General features: G+C 31.5%; 4 protein-coding genes across 4 annotated transcripts in view; 1 reads left to right on the forward strand and 3 right to left on the reverse strand.

Moving 5' to 3' along the window:
* The window catches only part of LOC119830521 (probable histone-lysine N-methyltransferase CG1716), a 15582-nt gene extending 15164 nt beyond the window's left edge, over positions 1-418 (forward strand). Inside the window, exon 20 of the mRNA XM_038353613.1 lies at positions 260-418. Within this exon, the coding sequence (XP_038209541.1) occupies positions 260-418 (159 nt within the window). The remainder of the gene's footprint in view (positions 1-259) is intronic.
* A 2216-nt stretch (positions 419-2634) lies between these two features.
* LOC119839528 lies at positions 2635-4142 on the reverse strand. The gene is made up of 5 exons (XM_038365837.1): positions 4028-4142; positions 3794-3856; positions 3547-3639; positions 3189-3425; positions 2635-2807 (listed from the first exon to the last, which is right to left on the reverse strand). The coding sequence occupies exons 1-5, from the start codon at positions 4085-4087 to the stop codon at positions 2715-2717; spliced, it is 546 nt and encodes a 181-aa protein (XP_038221765.1). The 5' UTR covers positions 4088-4142; the 3' UTR covers positions 2635-2714.
* Positions 4143-4943: 801 nt separating this feature from the next.
* Positions 4944-6413, reverse strand: LOC119830184 (tetratricopeptide repeat protein 25). Its single transcript, XM_038353097.1, has 3 exons — positions 5928-6413; positions 5533-5793; positions 4944-5257 (listed from the first exon to the last, which is right to left on the reverse strand). Exons 1-3 carry the CDS (start codon positions 6411-6413, stop codon positions 5003-5005), a joined length of 1002 nt encoding a protein of 333 aa, XP_038209025.1. The 3' UTR covers positions 4944-5002.
* Positions 6414-12975: 6562 nt separating this feature from the next.
* Positions 12976-24189, reverse strand: LOC119828963 (cyclic nucleotide-gated cation channel beta-3-like). The gene is made up of 15 exons (XM_038351308.1): positions 24016-24189; positions 19252-19358; positions 18945-19013; positions 18742-18870; positions 18411-18544; positions 17481-17740; positions 17258-17407; positions 16869-17043; positions 16505-16635; positions 16078-16201; positions 15888-15970; positions 15117-15263; positions 14317-14429; positions 13818-14103; positions 12976-13517 (listed from the first exon to the last, which is right to left on the reverse strand). Exons 1-15 carry the CDS (start codon positions 24046-24048, stop codon positions 13425-13427), a joined length of 2034 nt encoding a protein of 677 aa, XP_038207236.1. The 5' UTR covers positions 24049-24189; the 3' UTR covers positions 12976-13424.
* Positions 24190-24936: the final 747 nt, after the last annotated feature.

The raw sequence follows: 24936 nt of genomic DNA on the forward strand, positions 1-24936 counted from the left end.
TTTTCTTCAAATCATAAAATACACACGCATCAGCTTTTTAGCTGCTAGTGTGCTTAAATAAAATAATAATAATAATAAACAATTAATAATTAGTCATTATTGATAATGAATCATAAATATAATACATAAATTAATATGTTTTTTTAACTATTATTATTGCCAATTAATATATTATAGGAAATAACATTCCCAGTATATTGTTATTTATTACAAATAGACATATTACGATTCATAATAAATTTATTTTCCATCCTTTCAGCTAACGCACTTTGTGATGTTAAAAGAGTTGAAGCATTGCCGCTCCGTCGAGGAGTTAGTGGTGACGGACTCAGTGCGATCCAAGGCGAAAATGTTCGTCAAGAAGTACATGGCCAAGTTCGGGCCTGTGTACAAGAGGCCGCCCGAAGAAGCCGACTAGCATAGGCTTAACATACTGAAGTGACAGTGCGGGGGCGAATTGAGGAAGTTGGCACTAGGTGGCGCTGCAAATGTTTGAATCATTCGAATTTCGAATGTGATTCGCATTTTGCGCTTAGCGGTGGTACGGGACGCATGTGGCTGTTTGCTTATTAAAAAACAATATATATAACTTAAGACGAATCATTGGCCGTTCATACACACAAAAATAGCAACCATTAATATATGTGTAGCCCTGCCTTGTTGAACTTGTTTTGCAACTTCATAAAAAGGGATCAAATACAAACTAATTATGTGTGTCACATATTCACAACTATTTTGATCCATATATGAAGTTATTACTAAGGCAAATAATTAAAAACAATTAAATGAGACCTATTAAATTATTTATTAGCACAGATTATGTTTAAAACTTTAATAATTTTCTATTACGTCAAATATTTATAGGGAGTTTGTTTCTGAAACAAAATACATAAATGGCTATGCTATGATTTCCAGATTTTCTTAATGGAAATTTATTTCTTATTTCTTTGCTGTTTTTTTTTATATATTTGTCCTATTATTGTACCTCAGCCCTGGTGCCACCAAAATTCCTCAAGGAGAGCCCCCAGTTTAAAGACAATACAAAAGTGATGAACCTTAGTGTAGTGAGATTGACTTTTAAAATGACGTTAAATTAAACTGTTATTCGGTGTTTAAGAAATTGTATAAATGATATCTGTATGCATAGGAGATAGAATATAATACTGTTTTAGATAATATTTTGAAGTGGTAGCATAGAAATGTGTTCCTTTTCCGATTAAGCATCGAGTAAGTTACTTTAACATATGTTAAAGTTATGAAATGTGAGTGTGAATGAAATTTTTTGTGTGGTTATTTTCCACAATGTATATGAGATTATGGTTCGGCATATTTTGGGGTTGAAATCTTGTTTAACTTATAAGAATGTCGATGAGTTATTTTTAAATATTTGGATATTCTGTTTTTCTTTAGTATTGTTTATTTTGACTCAAAAATATCATTTTGAAAATCTATTCGACAAATAAGAAAAAACTTTTTTTACTTTATGAATTCAAAGTATAATATTAAAACTAAAATATGAGAAGACAGCACATGCATGGTCTCAATGATTTTTGCAACATAAGATTGACCAAAATTCGAAATTGTAATCTGATTAGAATATTTAATGATTCGATATATTTATTCACATATTATGTATCGATTTTGACAATCGATTAAGTATAACTAGATTTTAGTTTAAACTAAGACAATGGTTTTGTAAATATATGAATTAAGTTTTTAAAACAAGCCTCATTTAGTATAAAATTTATTATAATCTGCGAGAAAATCGAGCAATTTTCTAGATTGCGATTGATAAATAAACGATTTATTTAATATTGATCTCTGCAACTGGGATTATGAGAAATATTTTTACTCGAATATGTCATGAATATAAGTTTTTAAGTACAGTATTATTTAGGAAAACGATTGTCCAAAGATTTTTCTATGGATTCTACAGTGCATCGTATATGTCTTAGATAAATCTGATGCTCATTTTATTAAAAAACTAACATAATATATACACATGATATATCATTATATTTATCTATATGTATACCCGCATAGACATTGATGAACTTTAATAGTTTCGGCATCGCTGATTGGACGAAAACTTTTGTTCTGAATTGTGCAACTTCAAAAATGACGCATTTATTTATTTAAACAGAGTTCTATTTAAAATAAAAGTAACCCATTGATATTATACCATGTCGCTACGATACAAAATTTATCGCTTTTGACGTAAAATTATGAAATATATAGATATGTCATTGCTCGAAAACTTGGGTTTTGTAAAAAAATAAATAAATAAAGAGTCAATTGTCTATGTATTAGTGCACATTCGCTAGTTCGAATTTTAAAAAAGTACATCGAATTTCTGGTGTATTTTTTTTAATTCTGAGCAATCATTGTCATCCTGTGTACTTTTTTATGTTAACACAAGAAGCAATGTATGTATTGTGACGCTCTGATGTGAATTCTGATCGCTTAAACGAAAGTAGTTTTGTATAAATTGGTAGTATTTAAGCATGTAGTATTTGAGCCGTGTAAATACTGTATATAAAGATGTGATTTTCGATTTGTTTATAAAGTGACTATTTTTCTTGTAAGTTTAGGCGATGATCGGCGTAATGTGGAACTGAAATGAAGCCGTATGAACAATTAAAAAGTTATTTCTTTTAATATATCTTTGTTTTATTCTACATAAATGGTGCAGTACGGACGAAGTATAGGTCGGTTTATATTTTGGAGTTATGCAGGATGGATCGGCATGCTTCGGCGCTTTCAGACATTTTTTTACATTCAGCAGTTTGTTTCCATTTTTCACATCCCTGAAATAAATAAAAGAAAGGATATTAAGTGAATATTAAAATGGTCATCAATTTATTAATACATACAGATAAAGGTCATACAAGTAATATATCGTTTTAATATTTCAGTACCTACTGATTATTATGCGTTTCAATAAGTGGTGAATTCCAGCTTTATTAACGGCATAAATGAATTTGAATGGATTTGATGTTTGTTCATCTCTCACATGAACATTACTGAATAGATTTTGACAAGATCCTTAGATATATTTTATGTACGTTTGTTGTACTTTCATAAACAAGCTGTTGAATTGTTTTTTTCTGATATCTAATTATGCTTTTATAGAAAAGTAATAGTCTCTCACAGATGAAATATACATATATATTAAAAAAAGAACTTACTAAAACAGCGTTTGTATAGATGCAAATGTAGAAGTTACTCGCCGGGCAATTATCTACGTTGCTATCGTAGTCATTATATTTTCCATTCACACATAACGCACCCATTTTGTCTATGAGCCTTTGTTGCTCTGGATATTCATCGGCTAAACTTTTCAAATAGTTTTTGCCGGCATCTTCGTTTATTTTGCCATCTTTCATTATACCAATTTTGTTTAACACGCAATTGTAATCGTCACACTAAAAATGAAGAAAATAATAAACAATAAAATAGTATAATACCTATAGATTTCTTTTGGTAATGTTTCTGTACAAGATGTTGAAGGTGCAGTAGAGTAAATATAAATTTAATATTCCTTACAGTAAGGTCAATAGAATCCTTTTTGACGCAGTCTTCTAAAGCGTCATCAACTGACTTGAATATTTCGAACGATTCACAACACTCGTCTTCATTCTGAAACATATTTAAATTTAAATTTATAAACAATGGTTCGCATTTCGTCTTCAAGTTTTTTCTTTTTTCAGAGAGATTCCGTATATTAATTATTTTTTAACATACGGTAACTATCTCGATACTTTTGAGAATGAAATATTCAGGAAGTACTTACCTCATCACTAAACAAGTCTACGCAAGGTTGAATTTCATCGAGATGTTTCTCACTTGCAAACACCTACAAAATCAATAATAATAATAACATAAGATACATCATGACGTCAATATCATCAGTAAAAATAAGTGCGTAGAACTAGATAAATTTATCTAAAAGCAGATGAAAAAGGCATATTTGAGTTAAATGATTTTCGAAAAATCACACATTATTACCTACCATTTAAGTACCTACCTGTAAATGGATGTTAAATGCAAATGTCAGAATAAAAAATAAATTGAGATAATGGACCATTTTCACGTTAGCACAGGACGTTATTCAAAGGTTTTTGTTTACATTGTACATTTTATATAAAGTCTAACAAAAGAGGAAATAATCATGATGAGATTGCGGCATAATTATGATAATCTTTCTGATGAAGATTATTCATTGACACATCGCGATTATGCTGCGACCTTCCGCTTTTATGTAAAATCAGATTGCAGTAGATAAATTTAATTAACACTAAACGATTTCTGGTTATTACAGCGATGAAATTGTGGTTTCCTTTATTTCGACCCCTTATTATCCTCATTTTAGGTACATCACGGTCTCAACTTTATGTATCCCCGCTGCACGCCTACTATATTCTCAAAACTAAAAAAAATTGCGCTTGGGCCTGAAAAAATCTTCCTCTTTTTCGATGTAGACCTCCGTGGAGTCTTATTGAGTCTCAGGGTCCACTTGTACGATTTTATAGCATACACGAAACCTATGCACTACCCATTCCGCGACGTTATTAGGTTAATATATTTCATTTGCAGGCACAAATCACCGAGTATGTTGTAACTTGTATATGATTGTATATGATCACAGAGTAATATGTAAATTAATACTTAGGTAGGTATCATAGCACGAGTAGGTAGAATAATAAAAAAATGGGAATAAAAACAAACAATTTAGTTATTTAACAGATTTTATTTTCTTAATTAATATAAATTCAAAGTCTGACACTTAAGTAGATAACAGCCTAATATTTAAATTTAATAATACAACCTTATTTGTGGTATAACAATCTACAAGATAGTTAGTACCTGTAGTTGCGAACTTTAAATTAGAATAATATTTAACGTAACCCTAAATTAATATTAGCATGAAATTATGTATCCTGACTACTATAACTACACTAATAAGTAGAAATTATTATGTTCTTATAATTAAAAAGATTTCTTAGTGTCGCTTCGCTGTTTGTTGTTGCCGCCAAAACTCTTCTCTATTTTCCAAAAAGCGGATAGCTTCTTCAGCTTGTTTCATTACTACGTCATTTTTCTTGTCTGCTATAGCTAGATCAGGATTTTTAAGGAGATTCTCGAGATATATTTTATCAGACATTAATTGCCCTAAAACTGGACGGGATTTTGAACTGGTGCGTTTCCCTCCTTTCTTCACCTGCTTTACTGATCCAATTGTATTTTCAATTGCTTCCTGAATCATCAAAATTAAAATATGAAATTAAATTAAAATAATGTTCACCGAAGACTACTATTGAAATACTGACAGCCTTTAAAGAGATATGTACATATACGAAACATTTTCACCTTTTTATACGTAGTATAGTAGGTAAGTAAAACAATGCGGATTTCAAAAATCAATGCAAGAACGCTGAATCTAATACAAATTAAAATTCATACAAAATTAAAATAAGATTTCTTCATTATTAATACTGTTTTAAAGTAATTGTTGAATATTCTATTCTATACCTGAGCTTTTTGTACTCCGAGTCTGAATTCGCTTAAATCAGGCCGCGCCCGAAGACCCCTATGGTAATGCACCAAACTCATTTCAAACTCCCCGCAATAGTACAGAGCTTCCGCTTTCTGAAGCAATGCCTTTGCGTGCTTTGGGTCGAGTTTTAGCGCCGTCTCCGCATCTTCCAGTGCACGCCGGGGTTCCCCAAGAAGTAAATAGCATTTACTTCGGGCTACATAAGCTGCTTTTTCTTCGGGAGCTAACTCTATTGCCTGAAAAAATAAATAACAATTATTCAAATTGGAAACAAATTACAATTTTTATAAGTTGTTGTAATATTTGTCCTATAGATTACACTATCACATCCATAAATCCTTACACTATCCGAATTACACTAAACGAATACCTTATCAACAAACATTAAAGCCGTGCGATATCTCTCCCTCATCATCTCAGCGCGTGCGAGAGCTAAGAGTGTGCCGGCATCAGCCTCAGCTGGAATCTGCAATGCACTGCTCCTTTCAGCTTTGTCTTTCATGTTAAGAGACAGCTTAATGTCCTTATATCCCATGACTACCGCCGCAGCACGATCCTTGTCGGTATACAGTTCCTCTTGGCGAATTCGTCTTTCCCGTTTTGGCTTACGGCGGAACTTTTTCTTCTGGGGCTTAATCGATTCCTTTCTATCAGCAGATTGTTTGTCATCTTCGCCAAATGATTCGATCTTCTCAGCAGTTGGTGGAGCTCTTTTGCTGATCGACGCTTTCGGTATGGGAATCTCTTCATCGTCTTCCCCCACTCCAATTCTCACAAAACTTTGTAGAAATTCGGCGTCCTTAGTTGGTCCAAGTATGGATCGTACTTGAGCTTTGGCGTTATCTTCACTTTCCATCGTTTTAGGTGATAATGCAAGTTACGAATACCTTGTGTGGTTATGCAACATGTAGATTGTAGGTGTGTGAAGAGGCATCGATTTCGACGCCCGAGCTGTGGTCGTCATGGTGACTGAATGTGTTTTCGCACTCTCTTATAGCCTTCCTACTTGACATTCATGTAACATATCTACTGGTATACGAACGTCCTTTGGGTCTCATGATGACTTTGTCGCATGTTCGTATTTAGCTATAATATAATACATTATATGGCTTTGTGTGAGTATGCGTAAACTCATTCTCCACTCAAAAACAAAAACAACTGCCATAATGTCACTTGTTTAAAGTTACCTTTCATTAGCGTGCCGCATAAATATAGTACAGTATCCCAAATAAGATCGACCTTCACCAATCTATTTCTCTTCTCTTGAAAAGTAGATCATATGGTAACATTACTAATCCATTGTACTTTACAAAAAATACATATTATAATTGCTGGTAAACTTAGTTCAGACTGCAAACCTTTGCAGTTGAAAAATTAGGCATCTCACCAATGCAGATACGGTTGAAGGTCCTTTTATATCTGAGATCTTAGGTATACTGAAACGTGGAGAATGCAAATTACCTTATCAAGAGATGCTAAGGCACGTTCATAATTTCCGTTCTTTGTGTGGCCGGTGGATTCATCGCGGTACTTTTTTGCTTCTACAGGGTTGCTTGTTGGTAGCTCAGGTTCCTTGCCACGGCCCATCTTTTAAGTCTGTGTTTGATAGAGCAGACATATTTAAATTAATTATGTGACTGTACGCGTAGTTGTTACAAATAAGATATGACGATTTTTTCACTTTTTCATATTCATTTTTATAACATTTAATGCAAGCTATAAATACTTGAAAATTAAAAAAAAAATTGTAGTAATTTCATTATGATGAGGGATTTGAACATTTCGATAGGAACTCTTAAATACAACCACCAAAAAATATGAAAGAATAAAATCAATCAACGTTATCGCCCTTATTACCCTATTTTACATTTTATACTAAAAAAAAAGAATATGTGTGTTTAGGTAATTTATGACATGTTACCTATTTAATTTTTTTCTTTATGTAAACTTTTGCAAACCTTTTAAATCATTTAACGACCATTAATTATCATTAATTCCCATTAATTAACACCGATTCGAAAGTACTTTTCGAGACTTTTCTAATAGTAATAGCTTAATTTTATTACAAAATCCAGTTTTTTTATTGAATCAAAAAAAGGGATTTTCATTTTATTCAGGCGAAAAATTTGCATAGTAATGTTATTTTTATTTAAAAATATGTTATATCAATATGTAACACATTTTTAAATAGAGCAATTACCTACATTCTACTTATATATCAAAGTACGTAATCCCCTAAACATTATGATGATTGATTGCTTTGTACCCACCCTAGGTTGTTGTTTTGATATAAATCCACTTAGTTCATGAAAAATGTTGGCCAAATATTTGTCAGCGGTGCTTACAAAATGCCATTAAACTTGATACATTATCTTGTTACTATAGAGGTTCAACAACGTATCCATATTTTTTTTTTCATTATGTTTAAAGAAATGATGGTGAAAAGTGGATGATGAAGTCGGAATAAAATATCTTCACACTACATTACACTTGTAATACAAATGTACAATAAACATTTTGCAATCATTTGATAAAGTTTTCTTTAAAAATTAAATTACCAATCAAATACTTCCCAATTGGAAAATTACTAGTACTCATAAGTTATAGTACAGTGAATACGTTTTCTTTATGTAGGTAAGTACACCCATTAAGATCGACAGAGCTGAAATTAATAGAATACCTATAGAGGCTAGCTTCTTATTAATATGTAATAATACCAGGTAGATATTACAGGTAAATCCTACTATTAATTTCAAAAAAAAATGTACAAAGATACAAAGAACTATAATTTATTTTCATAAAATCAAACATGCTGTATAGAATTTCACCCGACGGATTGGCATTGAGGTTAATCACGTCTAAGAAGCTTTAGTTCAGTGCAAGTTTCGGAATAATTGTAGATAACTTTAGTATCGACTTGGAGTAACCACTAACAGTCGAAATTATTCATGCAATACTGCGATTTGCTTTATGAAAAATCGCTGCAATTTTTCATCATAATGCAGAAATTGTACTGCATTTATTCGCTTCTTTTTTAAATTCATTTAGAAAAGCGTTTTTAATGAAATGACAACAAAAATTTAAATATGAATAACTATCTTATAGTAATTAGTATAACAGTAAGCTGTCTACGAAAATTAAATTAAAGAAATTATACAATACTTATACATAAACACATTTTGTATTACAGTCTTAGCTAGTAATCATCAAAAATAGGTTCTTATATGTATTAATATGGTATCTGGCCACAGATACTATTCTCCCTGCCGGTCTATGGTCTATTATGGTCTATTATTTAATAATGTATATTTTTACCTGATTCTAAATAAACTTGTAAGAATTGTAAATCAAATAACTTAAATACACTATCAGTGAGATCGTACAAGATTTGAAACAAGCGAAATAGAATTTCATGAATGTGTGGAATTCATGTCATTTTCGGTAGAAAATAGATTTAAATTGAAGTGTACGCTTATCGTAACTATAATCGTAGCTATGCTATGCTACCTGGGGTTACCTGTTCGTTTTTTAAAACTTTGACAACATTCCAAAAGAAAAATGTATCTACAGCCTGTATGTTATAATTATCAGTTTCGTTTTTCCATCTACATTCATTAAGAGTAACATTTCAACTGATTTCAAAAAAGGGAGGAGATCCTCAATTCGATTCTATGTTTTTCTGTCTTTCGGCTGGGTAAATCGGTTTCGATGATTATTTTTTTATCTGTAGCTATAATTTGAAGGTAGTTTATATTAAAGAAGAAATTAATATATCTGTTTGCGCTAAAAATTTTTACAATATTGAAGAACTGATATGATCTAGAACATGAATTACCTACGTTACTTTTTTACATTTCTTACTAAATTTAAATGTTACTAACAAAAATACTGCTACTACTAATTGCTTACTGACTCTATGTAGGTACTTATACTTTCTATTTTCATTTTTCAGTGCATAATATAACCATAGCCCAATAAATTGCGCTTCGGTTCAATCACGCGAGGTTCGTGACTTACGACCACAAAAATAATGAAATTAGATATTTCAGCGGTAAAGCTTTTACGATATCCGCTCGTATTTCCAGTTGTTGTTACTTCGGTATCAATACGTTATTTATTACGTGATTTGATCTTGTATTGACATTGAATTACTTAGTATTTGAGAAATTGGTGTGCGCAATTTGTGAATCGATAATTGAATAAAGCCTTTTAAGTATGCGTAAGGAGGGATAATGGATGATGAGGAGAATTATGAGAGTTGTTGATGTTGACTTGATGTTGATTCAAAATATTTTTTTTAGTGATCGTATTAACCCAAAAAGCAGTCTTTTTCTTGTTGTCTTTGTTAATGGCTTAAAAAAAGTCTCTTTCTCTGATTCGAAAATTAAAAAAAGTTGCTGACGTTATAAAATGAAATTTATGTGACTAGCAGACGTAGAATCTACCACTTACTATCCTAGAACTTATTAATTTCTTCAAGATAATAGGTTACTTGTAATCGTATAAACTTTAAATTCGGATGACTGATTTTTTGCTTCTTCAATGGTCACCACATCTCAATGTTATAACAGATCTGCAGCTAACGATCACCATGCTCCATGTTAATCTAATTAAACATTGTATCAATTTTTTGCCATGGAAGCATCGTGAAGAAACCGGCATGTAAAGAATCAAAAAGTTTGACAACTATATACTATATATGACATCTAACAACCCGTACTTGGCCAACGCAGTAGATTATGACCTTAACCCTTATAGAAAGTTATGGTCTCTGCAGTGGGGAAATATATAGGCTGTTGATGAGGTGATGAAATGCAATTCAAAAAACTCAAAAATATACTTTGATCATATAATCAACTATATTGTCTCACTTGCTCTTATACAGATAATACGAAAGGAAATTATTGAATCCTGGCGATCCTTATCAGGATTATAAGATAAACTGAAATCTTGATACAGGTACCGTGTACATATATATAATATTTATATAATAACAACTTCCCTAAAGAAGGAAAGTATTTAAGTATTAAATAACATTAGGAAAAAATATTTTGCATGAATAAAGTGTCTTAAATAAACTAATACATCCTTGACAAATTGTCCGCTTGAAACCTTAAAGTGATTTCATTTCTACGCTAACAATTTAGAGAAAAAAAGTCCTCATTCTATATACAACATAAAAAAAAAAATTTTTTAAACTGCTGTAATTCACAAGACATTATGACTATAACTTTTATTTTGAAACAGTTACACATACATTTATAAACACTACTAGGTGTAATTAACGAAAAATTGCACGAATAATGTCATCTAACGTAATCAACGTTTTTTTACAACTGATTGCCTAATATGTGATTAAAAATTAATTATAATATGTATCATAAACCCACCTTAAAACGGGCCGATGTATGTCGTTAAATTCACCTCATTCCCAAATAAATCTTAAATTAATGAAAATAGTAAAAGATACACAAAAATACTAATGGAATTAAATGAGGCCCGATGCGCTCAAAGTTTGATTAGCGACTAAGTAACCAGTTGAAAGTTGAAACTTGACTTACCCTGTCTTAAGGGGTTAGATTTGCCTGTCGGTTACTTTTATTTTTAAGGGCGGCTGCCAACGAGGAAACCTTTATATAGTTTCATTTAATATAAGAACGTTATCTTTTGATATATTTTATCTTGTTTTGTTATGTATGGATATTTTTTATTTTTTAACTTTTTTGTGTCATTGGGGTCAACTGAGCTGATTGGCCTGATGGTACGCGATCACCACCGCCTATTAACATTCGCAGAGGTAGTGTCTCTGCAAATGCGCTGCCCACTTTTAAGGAGTAAGATATAAGGAAAGGATGAAAGAGGGAGTGGATTGGGAAAGGCGAGAAAACGGAAAGGGCCTCCGGTTCCCAAAACCCCCTACATATTGAATATAAATATATACTTTAAATAATCAAAATATCAATGTCTACTTTTTACTCATGTACATTTTATTTTTTGGTAAATGCCAGCTATTGTAGGTTTACGCAATACGTGATAATCTACTATAGAGCATTATATTTAAGATCATTAGGCTGTGGTCGTAGGTTGTACTTACATCTAATTATCTGTTTATTAAAGAATACAATTTAGACAAAAAAAATACGCTTAAAATTAATCAAGAGCCATTTTAATATTGCGTTGTATACCCCATGTTTACATCAGTCCTTAAATTATTTAATGGGAGGGCAACAGAAAATGTCACTGCAAATTACTGTTTTATTTACTTTTCTTTTTTAACCTTTCTTTTTTCGCCTTTAATGTAGATAAAATTATTGACGACACGCAATGTTACTTCGTTGGAATTTCACACAATTATCTTTGTTTTTTTGAAAACACTGGTTTTGAAATTCGTATGAATATAACATGACTATTTATATATTACTGTATATGTAATATCTAAAACGATATTATTAATTTTTAGATATCGCTACTCTGCTACAAACTGTTTAATTTGTAACGTATAATCATGCGACATTATTTTGCCCTCAAGTGCATCTGTGTTTCTGTAGAATGGTATTTACCAGGGAGGAGATAAAGTTTATATTCCTAAATCAATGACAAGTATTGGCCCTAAATATTCGATGTTTTGCACGCAATGTTGACAAAGCCATTACAAAAATTAATGTATTAGCAAGGATTGGCCCATTAGGGAGAATATTTAATGATTCGTAGCGTACTATTAAACAAAGGTTTTTGTGTGTTCCTTAGTCATACAGAAAATGAAATATTTTGAACAAAATTAACGAGACAGTACAGACATGTTAGTGCTTTATATATTTAAAATTTTGGTATGAGGTTTATTGTTAAATTATGGATGACGAATTACGATCAAGGGGGAGGTTTATAAGTTATAAACATTGATACTAAATTAAATTTTTACTTTAATATAACGTTAGGTGTAACGAAAGGAAAAAATACATGTTAATAAAAGACAATTTGACATCAAAATATTTATTTACTTGTAAAATATAGTCATAGAACTAAATAAACATATAAAGATTTAGCTTTGTAAACAATATGTTTAATATGTGCAATACATTAAGTTATAAAAAGGTTCCAAGGGTTCAAGATAGGTTAAAATTATTTGGTGATAGGCGGTATCCAAAACTATCTGGTCATTTAATTGCATCATTGGTCAAAATAAAATATAATAGTTTAAAAAAACTATAAAACACGCTTTAACAAAAATCATATTTTGCAAATTGAAAACTGGAATAATTTTATCAAATTAGTGTATTTGAACGAAATCTGGCCGTTTAAAGTGGGTCAAAATCGCGCCCAAAGAAGTCAGTTACAAACAAACAAACATACAAACAAACAAACATACAAACAAACAAACATACAGGTGAAGCTAATAAAAAGCGTGTAAAAAGCATTTAATTATAACAATATATATAAAATTTATCGTAAAACGGAAAAAGGGTACACGATACGATTTTTTTTAACAAACGACATCGAAAATTTGGCAATCCATTCCATTCTAAAATCCTTTCGATTTAGATGATATTTGTGATGGAGATTTTTGTAGGAATGAACAAAAAACTTCTAAAATGGTACTAGTATTATGTTACCTGTTCTTATGGTTAAAGCCTTTTATCAATAATCATTATTTTGAATGACTTTAATTAAAATACATACAAATCTGTATTCATACTAATCTCAAGCGTGTTTTTATCACAATTATATTAAGCTTACATACCTATAATGAGTATTATAAAACTAAATTGTTTTTCCTTTAAGTTATGAGGAATCTTTTTATTTAAATATTTCTGTTTTCATTATAAATATATTCAAATGTGTTCTTAGTCTTTTTGGCATAACGTTATAATTAATTAATTTCGCTGGAAAGAACGATAGTTGGTATCGGTGTTCGGACTTCTGCACGCGGTACGGGCGATGCATTGAGGCGCAATTCCGCTGGCTGTTAAAAAAATGCCATTATTATATTTATATTTCTCTCGTAAATTGGAGCTTTTCAATTTAATGGGTCAAAAAAAGTGTATCTGTTTTTTTCTTATTTGGCTATTTTGCCTTTTTTCCCCTATATGTGTTAATCATAGCATATTTTTCTTTGCAATAAATAAAATAATGCTTTGATTTACATATACAGGAAAAAAGATTTACACTAAGAAGCATAAGTGACTTTATTACGTATATGGCGTAAGAAAGAAAGCACTTACAAAGTTAACGCCATAGTATTTGAAAAAAAATTTCACCTCACCTTATCTTCTGATACCATAGACAACTTCCTCTTGGACTGCGCGCTCGCCGATCTATTCCTTTTATCTACAGTCAGGCTACTGTCATTGCTGCTTCCACTTCTTCTCCTCCTGGCTCCTTCGTCTCTATGTTTAGCGGACATCTTCTGCTTGGCCTGTCTTGCCGCATTTTCTCTTATGATCTGATCGGCTCTGCGGCGCAGGATTTTAGCCGCTTCTTTATGGTAGTCTAAGGCTGTGTCTAGGTCATTACGGGATAATGCAAAGAGGGTGGAATAACCTCGTGATCTGGGAAGGATAGAAATATTATGGACTAAACTAAATATGTGTAGTGATCACACTAAGTGGTGGAAAAATAATACAGTTTTGTTAATGGACGTATTTGTAGTTAAATCTTTTAAAATTAACATAACGTTAGGATAGTAGAGGTTTTAAATAGCTAACCATAGATACTGGACTTTAGATATAAAAGTAATAAGTGGCAATTGAACTACATCTTACCGTACTGTAGCGGTACGTCTTCTCAACCCATCTATGCCGAGTAGGCTGATTTCGCCAAAGACAGAGCCTTCACCAAGAGTTACCAAAACTTCTTTCTCGTCTGGAGACATTACCTGCAAGTGATTTTTAAACAATATTGTAATGTCTAAATGCTCATTGGGAAATAATTATCAATGCTGACCATATTTTGAAATGGTGAGTCATTGTTGTCCATTCTCACAAGACTAAACCAAACATTATAATATCTTAGCATCAGTTATTTTTTATTGTAATCATACACGTACACTTAATTGTTAAATTAAACAAATTTGTTGGGATATAGCAGGGAAATTATGCAAATGAGTTTTACTATTAAATGTTCTTGGAAATCGAGAAAGTTTAAAATATTATTTTAAGTAAAAAAAAACATAATTCCTAAGTCTTCCAGACCTTTCCTAGAGAGTTATTGCTTTACGCTGATCATCTGTGGTGATGGTACATTTCCCTGTGCGAGCTGGCCTAATTCAAAGCGTGCTCGACTCCCAAAAACATCTCATCTTACCTCAGTGTAGAAGGCAGGCCACACACTCACATAGTCTTCACATTTCCACGTGCTCTTAGCGGACGATCAAACAGTAAGTAAAACATTGCTATTGTTTTACAATGATTATCTTCTACAGGAAGGGGATACATATATTAGTTTACCTGATAGTTTGACACATTAATGTATCTGTACATACATTATCTATGACTTTAACCATCTGTTAAACTAAATAGAACAAATCCAGAAGATAAGCCGTTCCTAAATAATTCATCCTCACCAGACACTCCCCAGTTTTAACGATGTACATTTCGTGTCCCACGTCCCCGCGGCGCACCACCAGGTCGCCGGGCAGCACGGACACCGGCCGTAGCTGCAGCACCAGATCGCGCAGCAGGGATGTGGAGCAGTCGCGGAATAGTTGCACCTGGATGGTGAATTAATTTTTTGTCATAGCCGGCAAAGGATGGTAAGTGAAGTCCCGTGTCCCCTACTGGGGTATGGGGCAGATGATATACATCTGTTTCACTGATTGATTTTCTTTATGGACAAGTAGATGATCAGCCTTCTGTGTCCTGCCAGACCGAGACATTTTTTTATTGTCCCCACCGGGAATCGAACCTAGGACCTCTCGGTTTTACGCTCACGCGTTTACCACTGTACCAAGGAGGCGGTCATGGTGACCCCGACGTGATGAAAGGATGGTAAGCGCTACTAATAATATATAACGATTATGTGATAAATCTTATATATTAAATTCCCGTGAAACAATTTTAGTTCCTAAACTTCTCCGAAACGGCTGGACCGATTCTTATGAAATTTTGTGTGCATATTGAGTATGTCTGAGAATCGGTCAACATCTATTTGTCATACCTCTAAATGATAAGAGTAAGGCAAAACAGCGTTTGCCGGGTCAGTTAGTAACAATATAAGGATTCAATTTAAAAATTTATATTTTATATATAGCTTACTACAACTATTCACTGTGTTCTATGTAATAAATATTTAAAAGGTATCCAAGGTACCTTTTTTATGTTAAATTTTTTCTTACCTTACTTAAGGTAGACATATGAACTTCCAGGGCCACATCGCGTTTCATATTATATGGTAAAGAATTAAGAATTCTTCCTTCATCTGAAAAATAAATTACACATCAATACAAAGAATTTGTGATCTAAACCTACGATTATCTATAAAGCAATAGTAATGTATTTATTACTTGTATAATAAGATATTGTTACCAAAACACCGCTGCTGGCTCCAGGTGTAGTTGAACCAGCAAGCGACGCGCCGCTGGAGGGTCACCGGCATGTTCAGTCGGCGCAAGTACCGAACGCAGCCGTCAACTTTCTTACGGTATTCTGTCTGTTGAATGTTATTGAGTGGTTTAAAATGTTACTAGGAAAGGTTTCGGGTGCGATAGAATTGTTCATACTGGGAAGATTTGTTTAGGGAAGATAACTTATAGGGAAGATAGTTTGATTTGTGTTGAATCTATGTATTTTTGCTAAATAAACGATTTTTATTACTTATTTATTTAATTATACAAAATGTGAAGTATTGGTGTAAGTTGTCTGAAATTTGTTGTACAAAATAAAGTAGTACATGAGGTAAATTTGTACTTTAGTGTTAAAGAGAAAAAGAAAAAAAAAAATCAATGAAGCTTACCTTCTGTCTAGTTGCTGTAGCAATGATATCCCGGATTTGACCAATGAGCAGGGCGAACACGAAGACGCCCATGAGCCAAGCAGCAGTCATGAACAAGTACTCCCAAGTATTTCCCGGTTTTGGATTTTTACCTAGAAATTAAAAAAAGTATAAGTATTCTATTTCGCGAATAATCACAGAATATTTATTATAATATGTTATCTGTGACAGAATCGAAGTTATGTAGGCCATAACGTTGACAATAATTTTGATGCAAAATTTGGAAAATTTTGTGATGATGAAAAATTTTCTTATTAGGATGTTTTAAATATTGAAAGAGTATATATTTAAGCACCTGTTAATTGGCAATAAAAGTTAGCCTTACCAATAGACGTAGCGGTTTTGGTGGCGAAGTAAAAGCATCGTATATAAGCGTTTCCAACGTTATCATACACCCAGCTATTGGTCCCGAGGCCGATGTAGTCGCTCATAGCATAGTATGCGCAAGCGTTGAGGTGGATAAGGTAAAATATATAGAATAGGGTCTTGCCAATTCTCACCTGAAATTGAATAATCATGAACAAATATAATGTATGCCCCTCTGTATAAATGTAATGTAAGTGAAATTAATTATTATTACTGTAAATGAAAATATACAATTACCTCTATAAATATCCATATTTTTATTGGTTAATAATTATTTGGGATGAATACTTAACAGCAAATAAATGAGACAGTTAATTTTCAAATATAGAACGTCTAGAAAATACGAACCACGTAAGGAGAAGAGAGTACTCGGTCCATAGCTTGGTGAAATTCCCAAAAAGTCTGCAATTTAAGTACTCTCGGGAATCGTAGTATCACCATATTTGTTCCGAAGTACAAGTATAAAATATCCAAGGGAAGCAGAGAGATGACATCAAACTGTAAATAATTAATTTCGTACTCATAACAATCATTTCAATTCAGATATTGACATGATTTTCCAATAATTTACCTTATATTGGGTCTTCTTCTTATAATTTTTTCTAGTCTCAGTCTGGTCAGTGACCCAAAAGCCTTCGTTCAAGAACATTAATCTCGGTTTCACGAACACAACGTCAAGAATATAAATGATATCGCAGAAGTAATCAGCCGTAATCCAAAACGGAAGATTTTCCGGCGTTTGGTACGGGAAGGTAGCGCGGAGGGCGACTGCCCAAGCATTGTAGCTATAGCAGAACGTTACTAGGAATAGCCAGGTTATGTACACTCGCCCTAAGAACAGGAAATTATAGTTATAATTATAGTTATTATAGCTTTTGATTATTTTTGAGAAATAATAGTTATTTTCCTTTTTTTATTTTTTTCGAATATTGAAATTGTATTTTAAATAAGGTGACATTTATGATCAAGTCATCGGTCATTATAATTTCATACACAATTATCTATTATAATAATCATTTTAATTTTAATATGATATTGTTTGATCGTTTCACAGTATTTTTTGTATTTAGAATTAACCACAACACATAGAAATGATTGACTTTATCGAGTATTAATTGGAAAGGGAGGTTTAATAACTACGTAATTGATATCCAACTGAGATCGTTGTTAGTCTGTCTATGTATGTGAGATCCATGTAATGTGAATGCATGTGAGTGTGAAATTTATGTTAATGATATAATCAATGATTGTAGCATAGGTAGATAGAACATTAGACTTAGGTTTAAATCGAGCACAGAAGTTTATGGCATTATCACGTCATTAATTAAAGCATATCACATTTGAATAAAACAAAGTTTTAAATTTCGATACAATTGTTGCTAAATTGTTGCTTAGTAAATAAAAAAGTTAGACAGATAAAAATAATCTGTTTTCTCATTTTACTCCTACGGGCATATTTCCGAATAAATCTCAATAATGATAATAATTAACCATTTTATACCTTGAGGATCAATGGGTACGTAGGGGTCGAATAATGTTGGCAATTTGAAGCCTCTGCATTTTTTATCTTTCCAAGAAGGAGTTGGCACTGGGCTTTGTGGTGATTCAATAGCTTCTATCTTATCTTCAGAAGATCTACGACATGTGATTTTTGAAAAGGATTATTTTATTTGTAAGTAACTAGCTGAAATTTATATATTTTTTTGATGATAAAAATACGTAAGTTTATAAAATTCAAAGGTTTACAAAGCTTTCATTAAATATGTAGCGTCATGACGAGTATTTCTGAACATGAATTGTTTTAAAGGTATTCTAATTATTATGTTATTAACCTTCTGGAATTATTATGCCTTTCAAAGATCGTCAATTCTGTTGATGTTTCTTTCCCTTCATCCTCAGATTTAGTTTTAGGAGAATTACTTTCGAATAATCGCACTCGTTTTTCTATAACAAATATTGATCTGAAACAGTGGGTCGATTAGTGGTATTAAATAAAATTTATGAATAGAAAATCATAATGGTTTTATTTATATACCCTTTATTATTCACTTCTTCATCACGGACATTAGAATTTGGTTCAATGTTAGATGCCGTCTTTGTTAATCTGAAATAATAAAAATTGTTGGTAAAGTCATTGAAATTAAGTTAAAACAGTGAGACAAACTTCAACCTCAGAAAGCAAGTTCAGGAAATACAAACAAACTAACACTTTATTGAATTTTTTATATACAAATTAATACCTTCATCAAATAACATATTTCGCACTCCCCACAAAGTATTCAGTTCACACATGCAAAACATTCATAAATTAGTGTGCGTATATAGAATAAATTGTGTATTACCTTGTGCGTATTGGAGTGGAATCCGGTGTTCCCCATGATCCACAAGAATCTCTGGCAACAGAGGTATTGGCAGGCTCAGCTCTAGATGACGACGGGTACACTGTGTGCTGAAAAAAAATTTACTAAAATATTACGCACACTATTTTTGACATACTGACCTACTATAGAATTATCGACAACTACAAGCACAGGGTTAATTCATCAATATATGTATGTTTGATACTTATAATTTTTTTTAAGAATACCTTACGAATGATGATATCGATAGCCACTTTGTTTTTACAACGAAACAGTTCTTTTTTTAAATATAAATTCGATGTCTTGTCTAATCGTAATAATATTCAATTTTTTACCCAACTCAATTAAGTTGATGTTACGATTTCGAGAAACTAGGTACCAATACATAATGTAGGCAGCTATGTAATCATTGCCTACATGGCTAGCTTGAGAAGTATTGTTTAATTAGTGTCAGTTATTGAATGGGAAAATTATAAAACGGATTGGCGCCATTATATTTTGTATTTAAAGTTACGTATTCAATTGTTTAGTTACGCAGCGGTGTATGTTAATTTTATTTTTCAATAATTAATATTATACATAAATAATATTATGTTTTTAGTTTTGATTCAATGCCACTGAAACGCTATAAAACTATACGCGATAAACAGCAAAATATAAAATTACAAGTATCAACCGTGAAAATTCAAGGAGTGGACATCGTTTGTCAGTTTATGACTTCTATAAAAATGAACGTAAAACATGCTCCGTGGTCATTCGGAACGCTTGCGAAATTGGGCTATGTTTAATAGCTCACAAGTCTTGAATATAGCCTCATTCAGATCTATCTATAAAGTATAAAATTAAATATAATATAACAGTATATTGTACTAGTTACTCTACTGAGTTGAAGAGAATAGATAAACAAAAAGAGTATATTCTTTGATAGGGTCGACTGTAAATGGAAAATTATAGGTGGTGGGGAGGGGGGGGGGGGTATCTTAACTTCTTAAAGAAGTACTAAGACCAGTATGTAAAATAACATAGCTATAGTTATCTATAGCTATGTTATTTTACATACCTGTCAAAGTTATGGCCTTAGACGTTATCGTCTAAGGCCATAACTTTGACACACTGGAATTAGTACCTACCGCTTTAAGACGTCACGGTGGCTTATCGTATTCTTTATATCAGGTGTTAAATTAAATAGAAATAAAATAACCATTTGTATAATGTGCATAAACGCATGTGATTTATTGATATTATATTTGCTCGTGTGCCGTAGCGCGCTTACAAAACTCATTACATCCGTATATAGAAAGCCATTATCAATTAAATTTCCCCACAACATTATTCATAGCTGCTGTTGGTATTGTTTTCATTCCTCAATAGGAGAGCACTCTTGATATTCAAATCACATCGCGATGGAGGCTAATGGAAGGCCTTGTCCCTGCCCGCATTACTCAACAAAATACTCTGATGATATTAAAATATTCAAAAATATTCTGGAATGCTATTTTTTATCCCCAATTAAATAACCGTCATATTTTTTGGGTAAATTATAAAATTCTAATAATCATAAAATCAAAAATTATCTGAAAATTCTTAAACTGATACCGTCCCACTATGGGTAAATAATGGTAGGTAAAAAATGTAAGTAAAAGTTAAATGAAATGTCTGTCTGTCTGTACCTCCTCAGCACCGATTTGAATGAAATTTGGAATAAAAATCATTGGCTGAAGACCCGTGGTCAAACTAAATTATACAAAAAAATATTATTTATGGTGTCATAGCGGCTTTTTCTACCTCGGGGTTAAGGTTTGAATAGGATATGTATATTTTTTTATTGCAGTTTTGTCCACGGGTAAAACTCTATAAAGCTACGATTCATGAAGGAGGATTTAAAACGTTCACATTGTGAGTCCGATATTATCCAATATGTGATAACTTCTTATATTTTAATGTATTGTAACCTAGTAGTATGGTATTGTTTATAATCTGTGACCATACTGTAATTTTATAATAATCTTATCTAATACTTAATACCTGTTACGTTGTTGCTTGCAAATTAATGCATTATTTTTTTTCGTGGGGACCTATACAGCGAGATTATAATCTTATGATTTTAATAATTTACGTTGACACACACACAACACAAGCAATAAAACTGTAGAAAAACTAAATTCTGTATATTGAATATAAACTCAAAAACATATCCCAGGGTCTTCAAAGATGTATCTACCTAACAGAAGCCAAAAAAAATTATTGTCTGCCTGTCTCTTGTCCAGCTTTAAGTAAAAACTATTGGACGGATTCTAATGAAGCTTTCTTGTTATATAGCTATTTGTTCTAGACAACATATTATACGCTAGAATTAATTTGAAGAATTTAATCTACGCACACGCAAACAAACTCGCGACTCTATAGCTAGTGTTTTAATTTACAATCTAAAAATGAAATATTATAAATGTATCAATATCATATCGTATTAATTTCTCAGCTGCTAATCAAACATAACTAACAAATTGTAACACGCTGGGCGTTCCCAATTACTTATCAGTCTAATAGATAGTACCAACATAGGTTTAAGTTTAATTACGATTGGTAGCTTTTTACCTTCCGTGTTGTGTCATTTTTTTATCCTTATCATATACATTTTTTATTTTAATCTACTAAAACATTTTTTTGCATATTTTGATTATTAATTGATACCTACTTATTTTACTGCATATAAACTGTCAATTATTAAGTAGGTTCATTGTTTTTTAATCCTGATTATCATCGAATGTTGGTAACATTATCTGAGCTCGTTATTAAACTATTTAATAGCCTGTAACCAACCAAATTTTATTAAAAATTTGTTTAGCTATGATATTTTGAAAGAAAGAGAGATTGAGAAAGAACAATAATGTCATAGTATTATATTATCTGTGGTCCAACCAATAGTCTACATAGAAACCGTATTTGTGATTTATTAAATAGCGTGTTTTGGAGCCATTGAGCTGATAGCTCTTAAGTTAAAAGCGTCTAATTGTACGACTAGTCTAATTCATAATTATGTTCCTTGCACTAAGGCATCGTTAAATAATTTATTCGTTAACTTATTATGCTGATTAGAAATAACTTGGATTTTAAAAATAATATTTAGGTGCGTATGTATTTTTTGTATTTTTGTTTTTTTTTTGTTGCTTCTAAAATGCATTAATAAAATATAAATCACCTATTCGAGTATTATTGTTCATAAAAACTTAAATGCTAAATGAAAATTTATATAGAAAATAATTTGATACAATATTGTAATGCACAAAAAAATTGTTTAAACATTTACAAACCAAATTGACTTAAACTTTTTTGATACTAACCACATCCACTTTTATTTCCATTTCCATTCATAACATTTACTGAATTTGAATATAGAACGTAACTGAATTCGATTTTGTTACAGCGAGTAAGAAAACTCGAAACGCGCGTAAACAGTGGAGCGCAGGCTGTGTCCACAAGTTGACTGCTCGATAAAGAAAACTTAAGTGTGCTCTACGTTTTAGGCTGCCCTTGCAATGCCGCATAAATATTGTACAGAAATGTATATCCGTCATTTTATAAAGTAAAAGATTTCAGATTATCTATTCATTGTATCAGTTTCCTAAAATTAGCCTTCAAATTAATTGAATATTGAGATATTTTTCAAGCATTTTAGTCAAAAGAAATTCACTTGGGAATGAGATGTTTCACCGCTTTAAAATGTAGACTATGGTACCTACTCTCTACTAGTAGTATAATATTATGCTATCTGTACTACTCTACTATCCTAAATATCTTCAGAATTAAATCATTAAAAATGGTCCGCTCCGACGTGAAAGAAAGACAAAGACACAAATCAATGAAAACATTTGCATCAAAATTTTAGTTAGAGGAATTTTCTCGTTAACAAGGTGGTGCCATTTGAGTTACCACTCCTATCAATATTTTATATTTTATATTTTTTCGTATTCCGACCGTAACCTTAATGTAAGAATCGAGCATGCTTTGGCACGTAATGGGCCAGATCAGATGGTACCATACCCCACAGAAGATCGGCATTCTGGGTTTCATACAACGAGCGGACTCATGCATATGTCCATGAGCGATGGTGGTCGCTAAACCCCAGTCGAACCACCACCACCACCTTTGCCAACTCTACAATAATAAAAACTAACAGAAATATGTACAATTCGAACTGAATTATTTTAATGGATAATGAACAACTATTGCTATCTACGTAGGTAAGGAAATTAAAAAATAAATCTCTGAATAAATCGTCCTTTAATGGCAGTTAAAACAGTTAAAGTAATTGCATGGGGCTTTTATTCCATCTTTATCACCAAATAAAATGCAAATAAATAGAGGAAACAGAAAAGATTATTTCATTAATTGTGTAAGACGTTCCTTGTCGTCGACAAAACATTTACTCAAGAACCTTAGATTTTAATGAACTTATGACGCAAATTTTTAAATAAAATCAGAAATTTAATACATGAATGTTTTTAACTTTACGAGATACTAGATTCACAACTCAAATTGAAAAAAATCGAACGTGATCTGTTTGCGTCTATTGAATTGATTATATAGCTAAAAGGAAAAAAAAGTGAGTGGATAAATTTAAACTTTTCTACATAAAACTAACAAACAAAGCAGATAATATTATCATTAACAATTATATGATATAATCAAAACATGTTGCTTTACGAGTATCGTTATTTATTAGCTACAATTAAATAAAAAGCTTACCCCTTTAAAGAATTTATTAAGCACCATTTTCATACGTGTATCTTTCAACACAACACATTTATTTGGTATCGAATCCTCAAAAATCCTTTAAAAGAAATATACACAGCAAAATCTGTAATTATCTCTTCAATCAGACTACACATATCCATTTGAAAATGTGTTGATGTCATTGATTTTATCCTTGGCTAAAGTGGACAGCTTCTTTTCATACGTTCGTACCATTATAAATACGTACTCTTCTATTTGGTCGGATAATACAAATAGGGTGTTAACGGTGGGGTGAAGGTGAAAACTGTAAACAAACATTGGGATGGGGGCGGGGAATGGAGAGCTCTAACTGGTTTGAATTCTAGACGTATTTGAATATCTGCCTTGTACCCATAGGCCTCATTTAACTAAATATTTGTTAATATGGTTTTATATACATCGATATATTATTATAGATATTAACTTTTCACCAAGATATCCAATTGAAAGGATATAATTAAGTATTTTAATTAAACAGTAATTGGTTTCCAGTGCGGGCAATTGAAAATAATGTTTATCTTACTTGGACGTATGGTATGAAAATTCATAGTACATACTTCATACTTCAGAAAGTATTGAAATTACAAATTACATTATCCTCATTATTAAAATAACATTTTTTTATATACCTATATAGTATAATATCAGAAGATAAAGCATAACAATACGTGAAATCATGATAAAGGCTTAAATTTGCTCATTAAATATATTTTTTTAAACAGTTTTTATTTAAATACAATAATATTAGGTTTGGAGAAATTTAGTTTAAAAAAATAATTGAAAAGGTATGTTATCCAATATTGCATATAGCATGAGGTTTAATACGCTTAATGTAAATCTTCAACGGAAATTAATTGAATTAATATAATAATTCGTGTAAGTTTATCTCTTAAA

Source organism: Zerene cesonia, chromosome 1, assembly GCF_012273895.1.
Source record: "Zerene cesonia ecotype Mississippi chromosome 1, Zerene_cesonia_1.1, whole genome shotgun sequence".
Lineage (NCBI taxonomy): Eukaryota > Metazoa > Arthropoda > Insecta > Lepidoptera > Pieridae > Zerene > Zerene cesonia.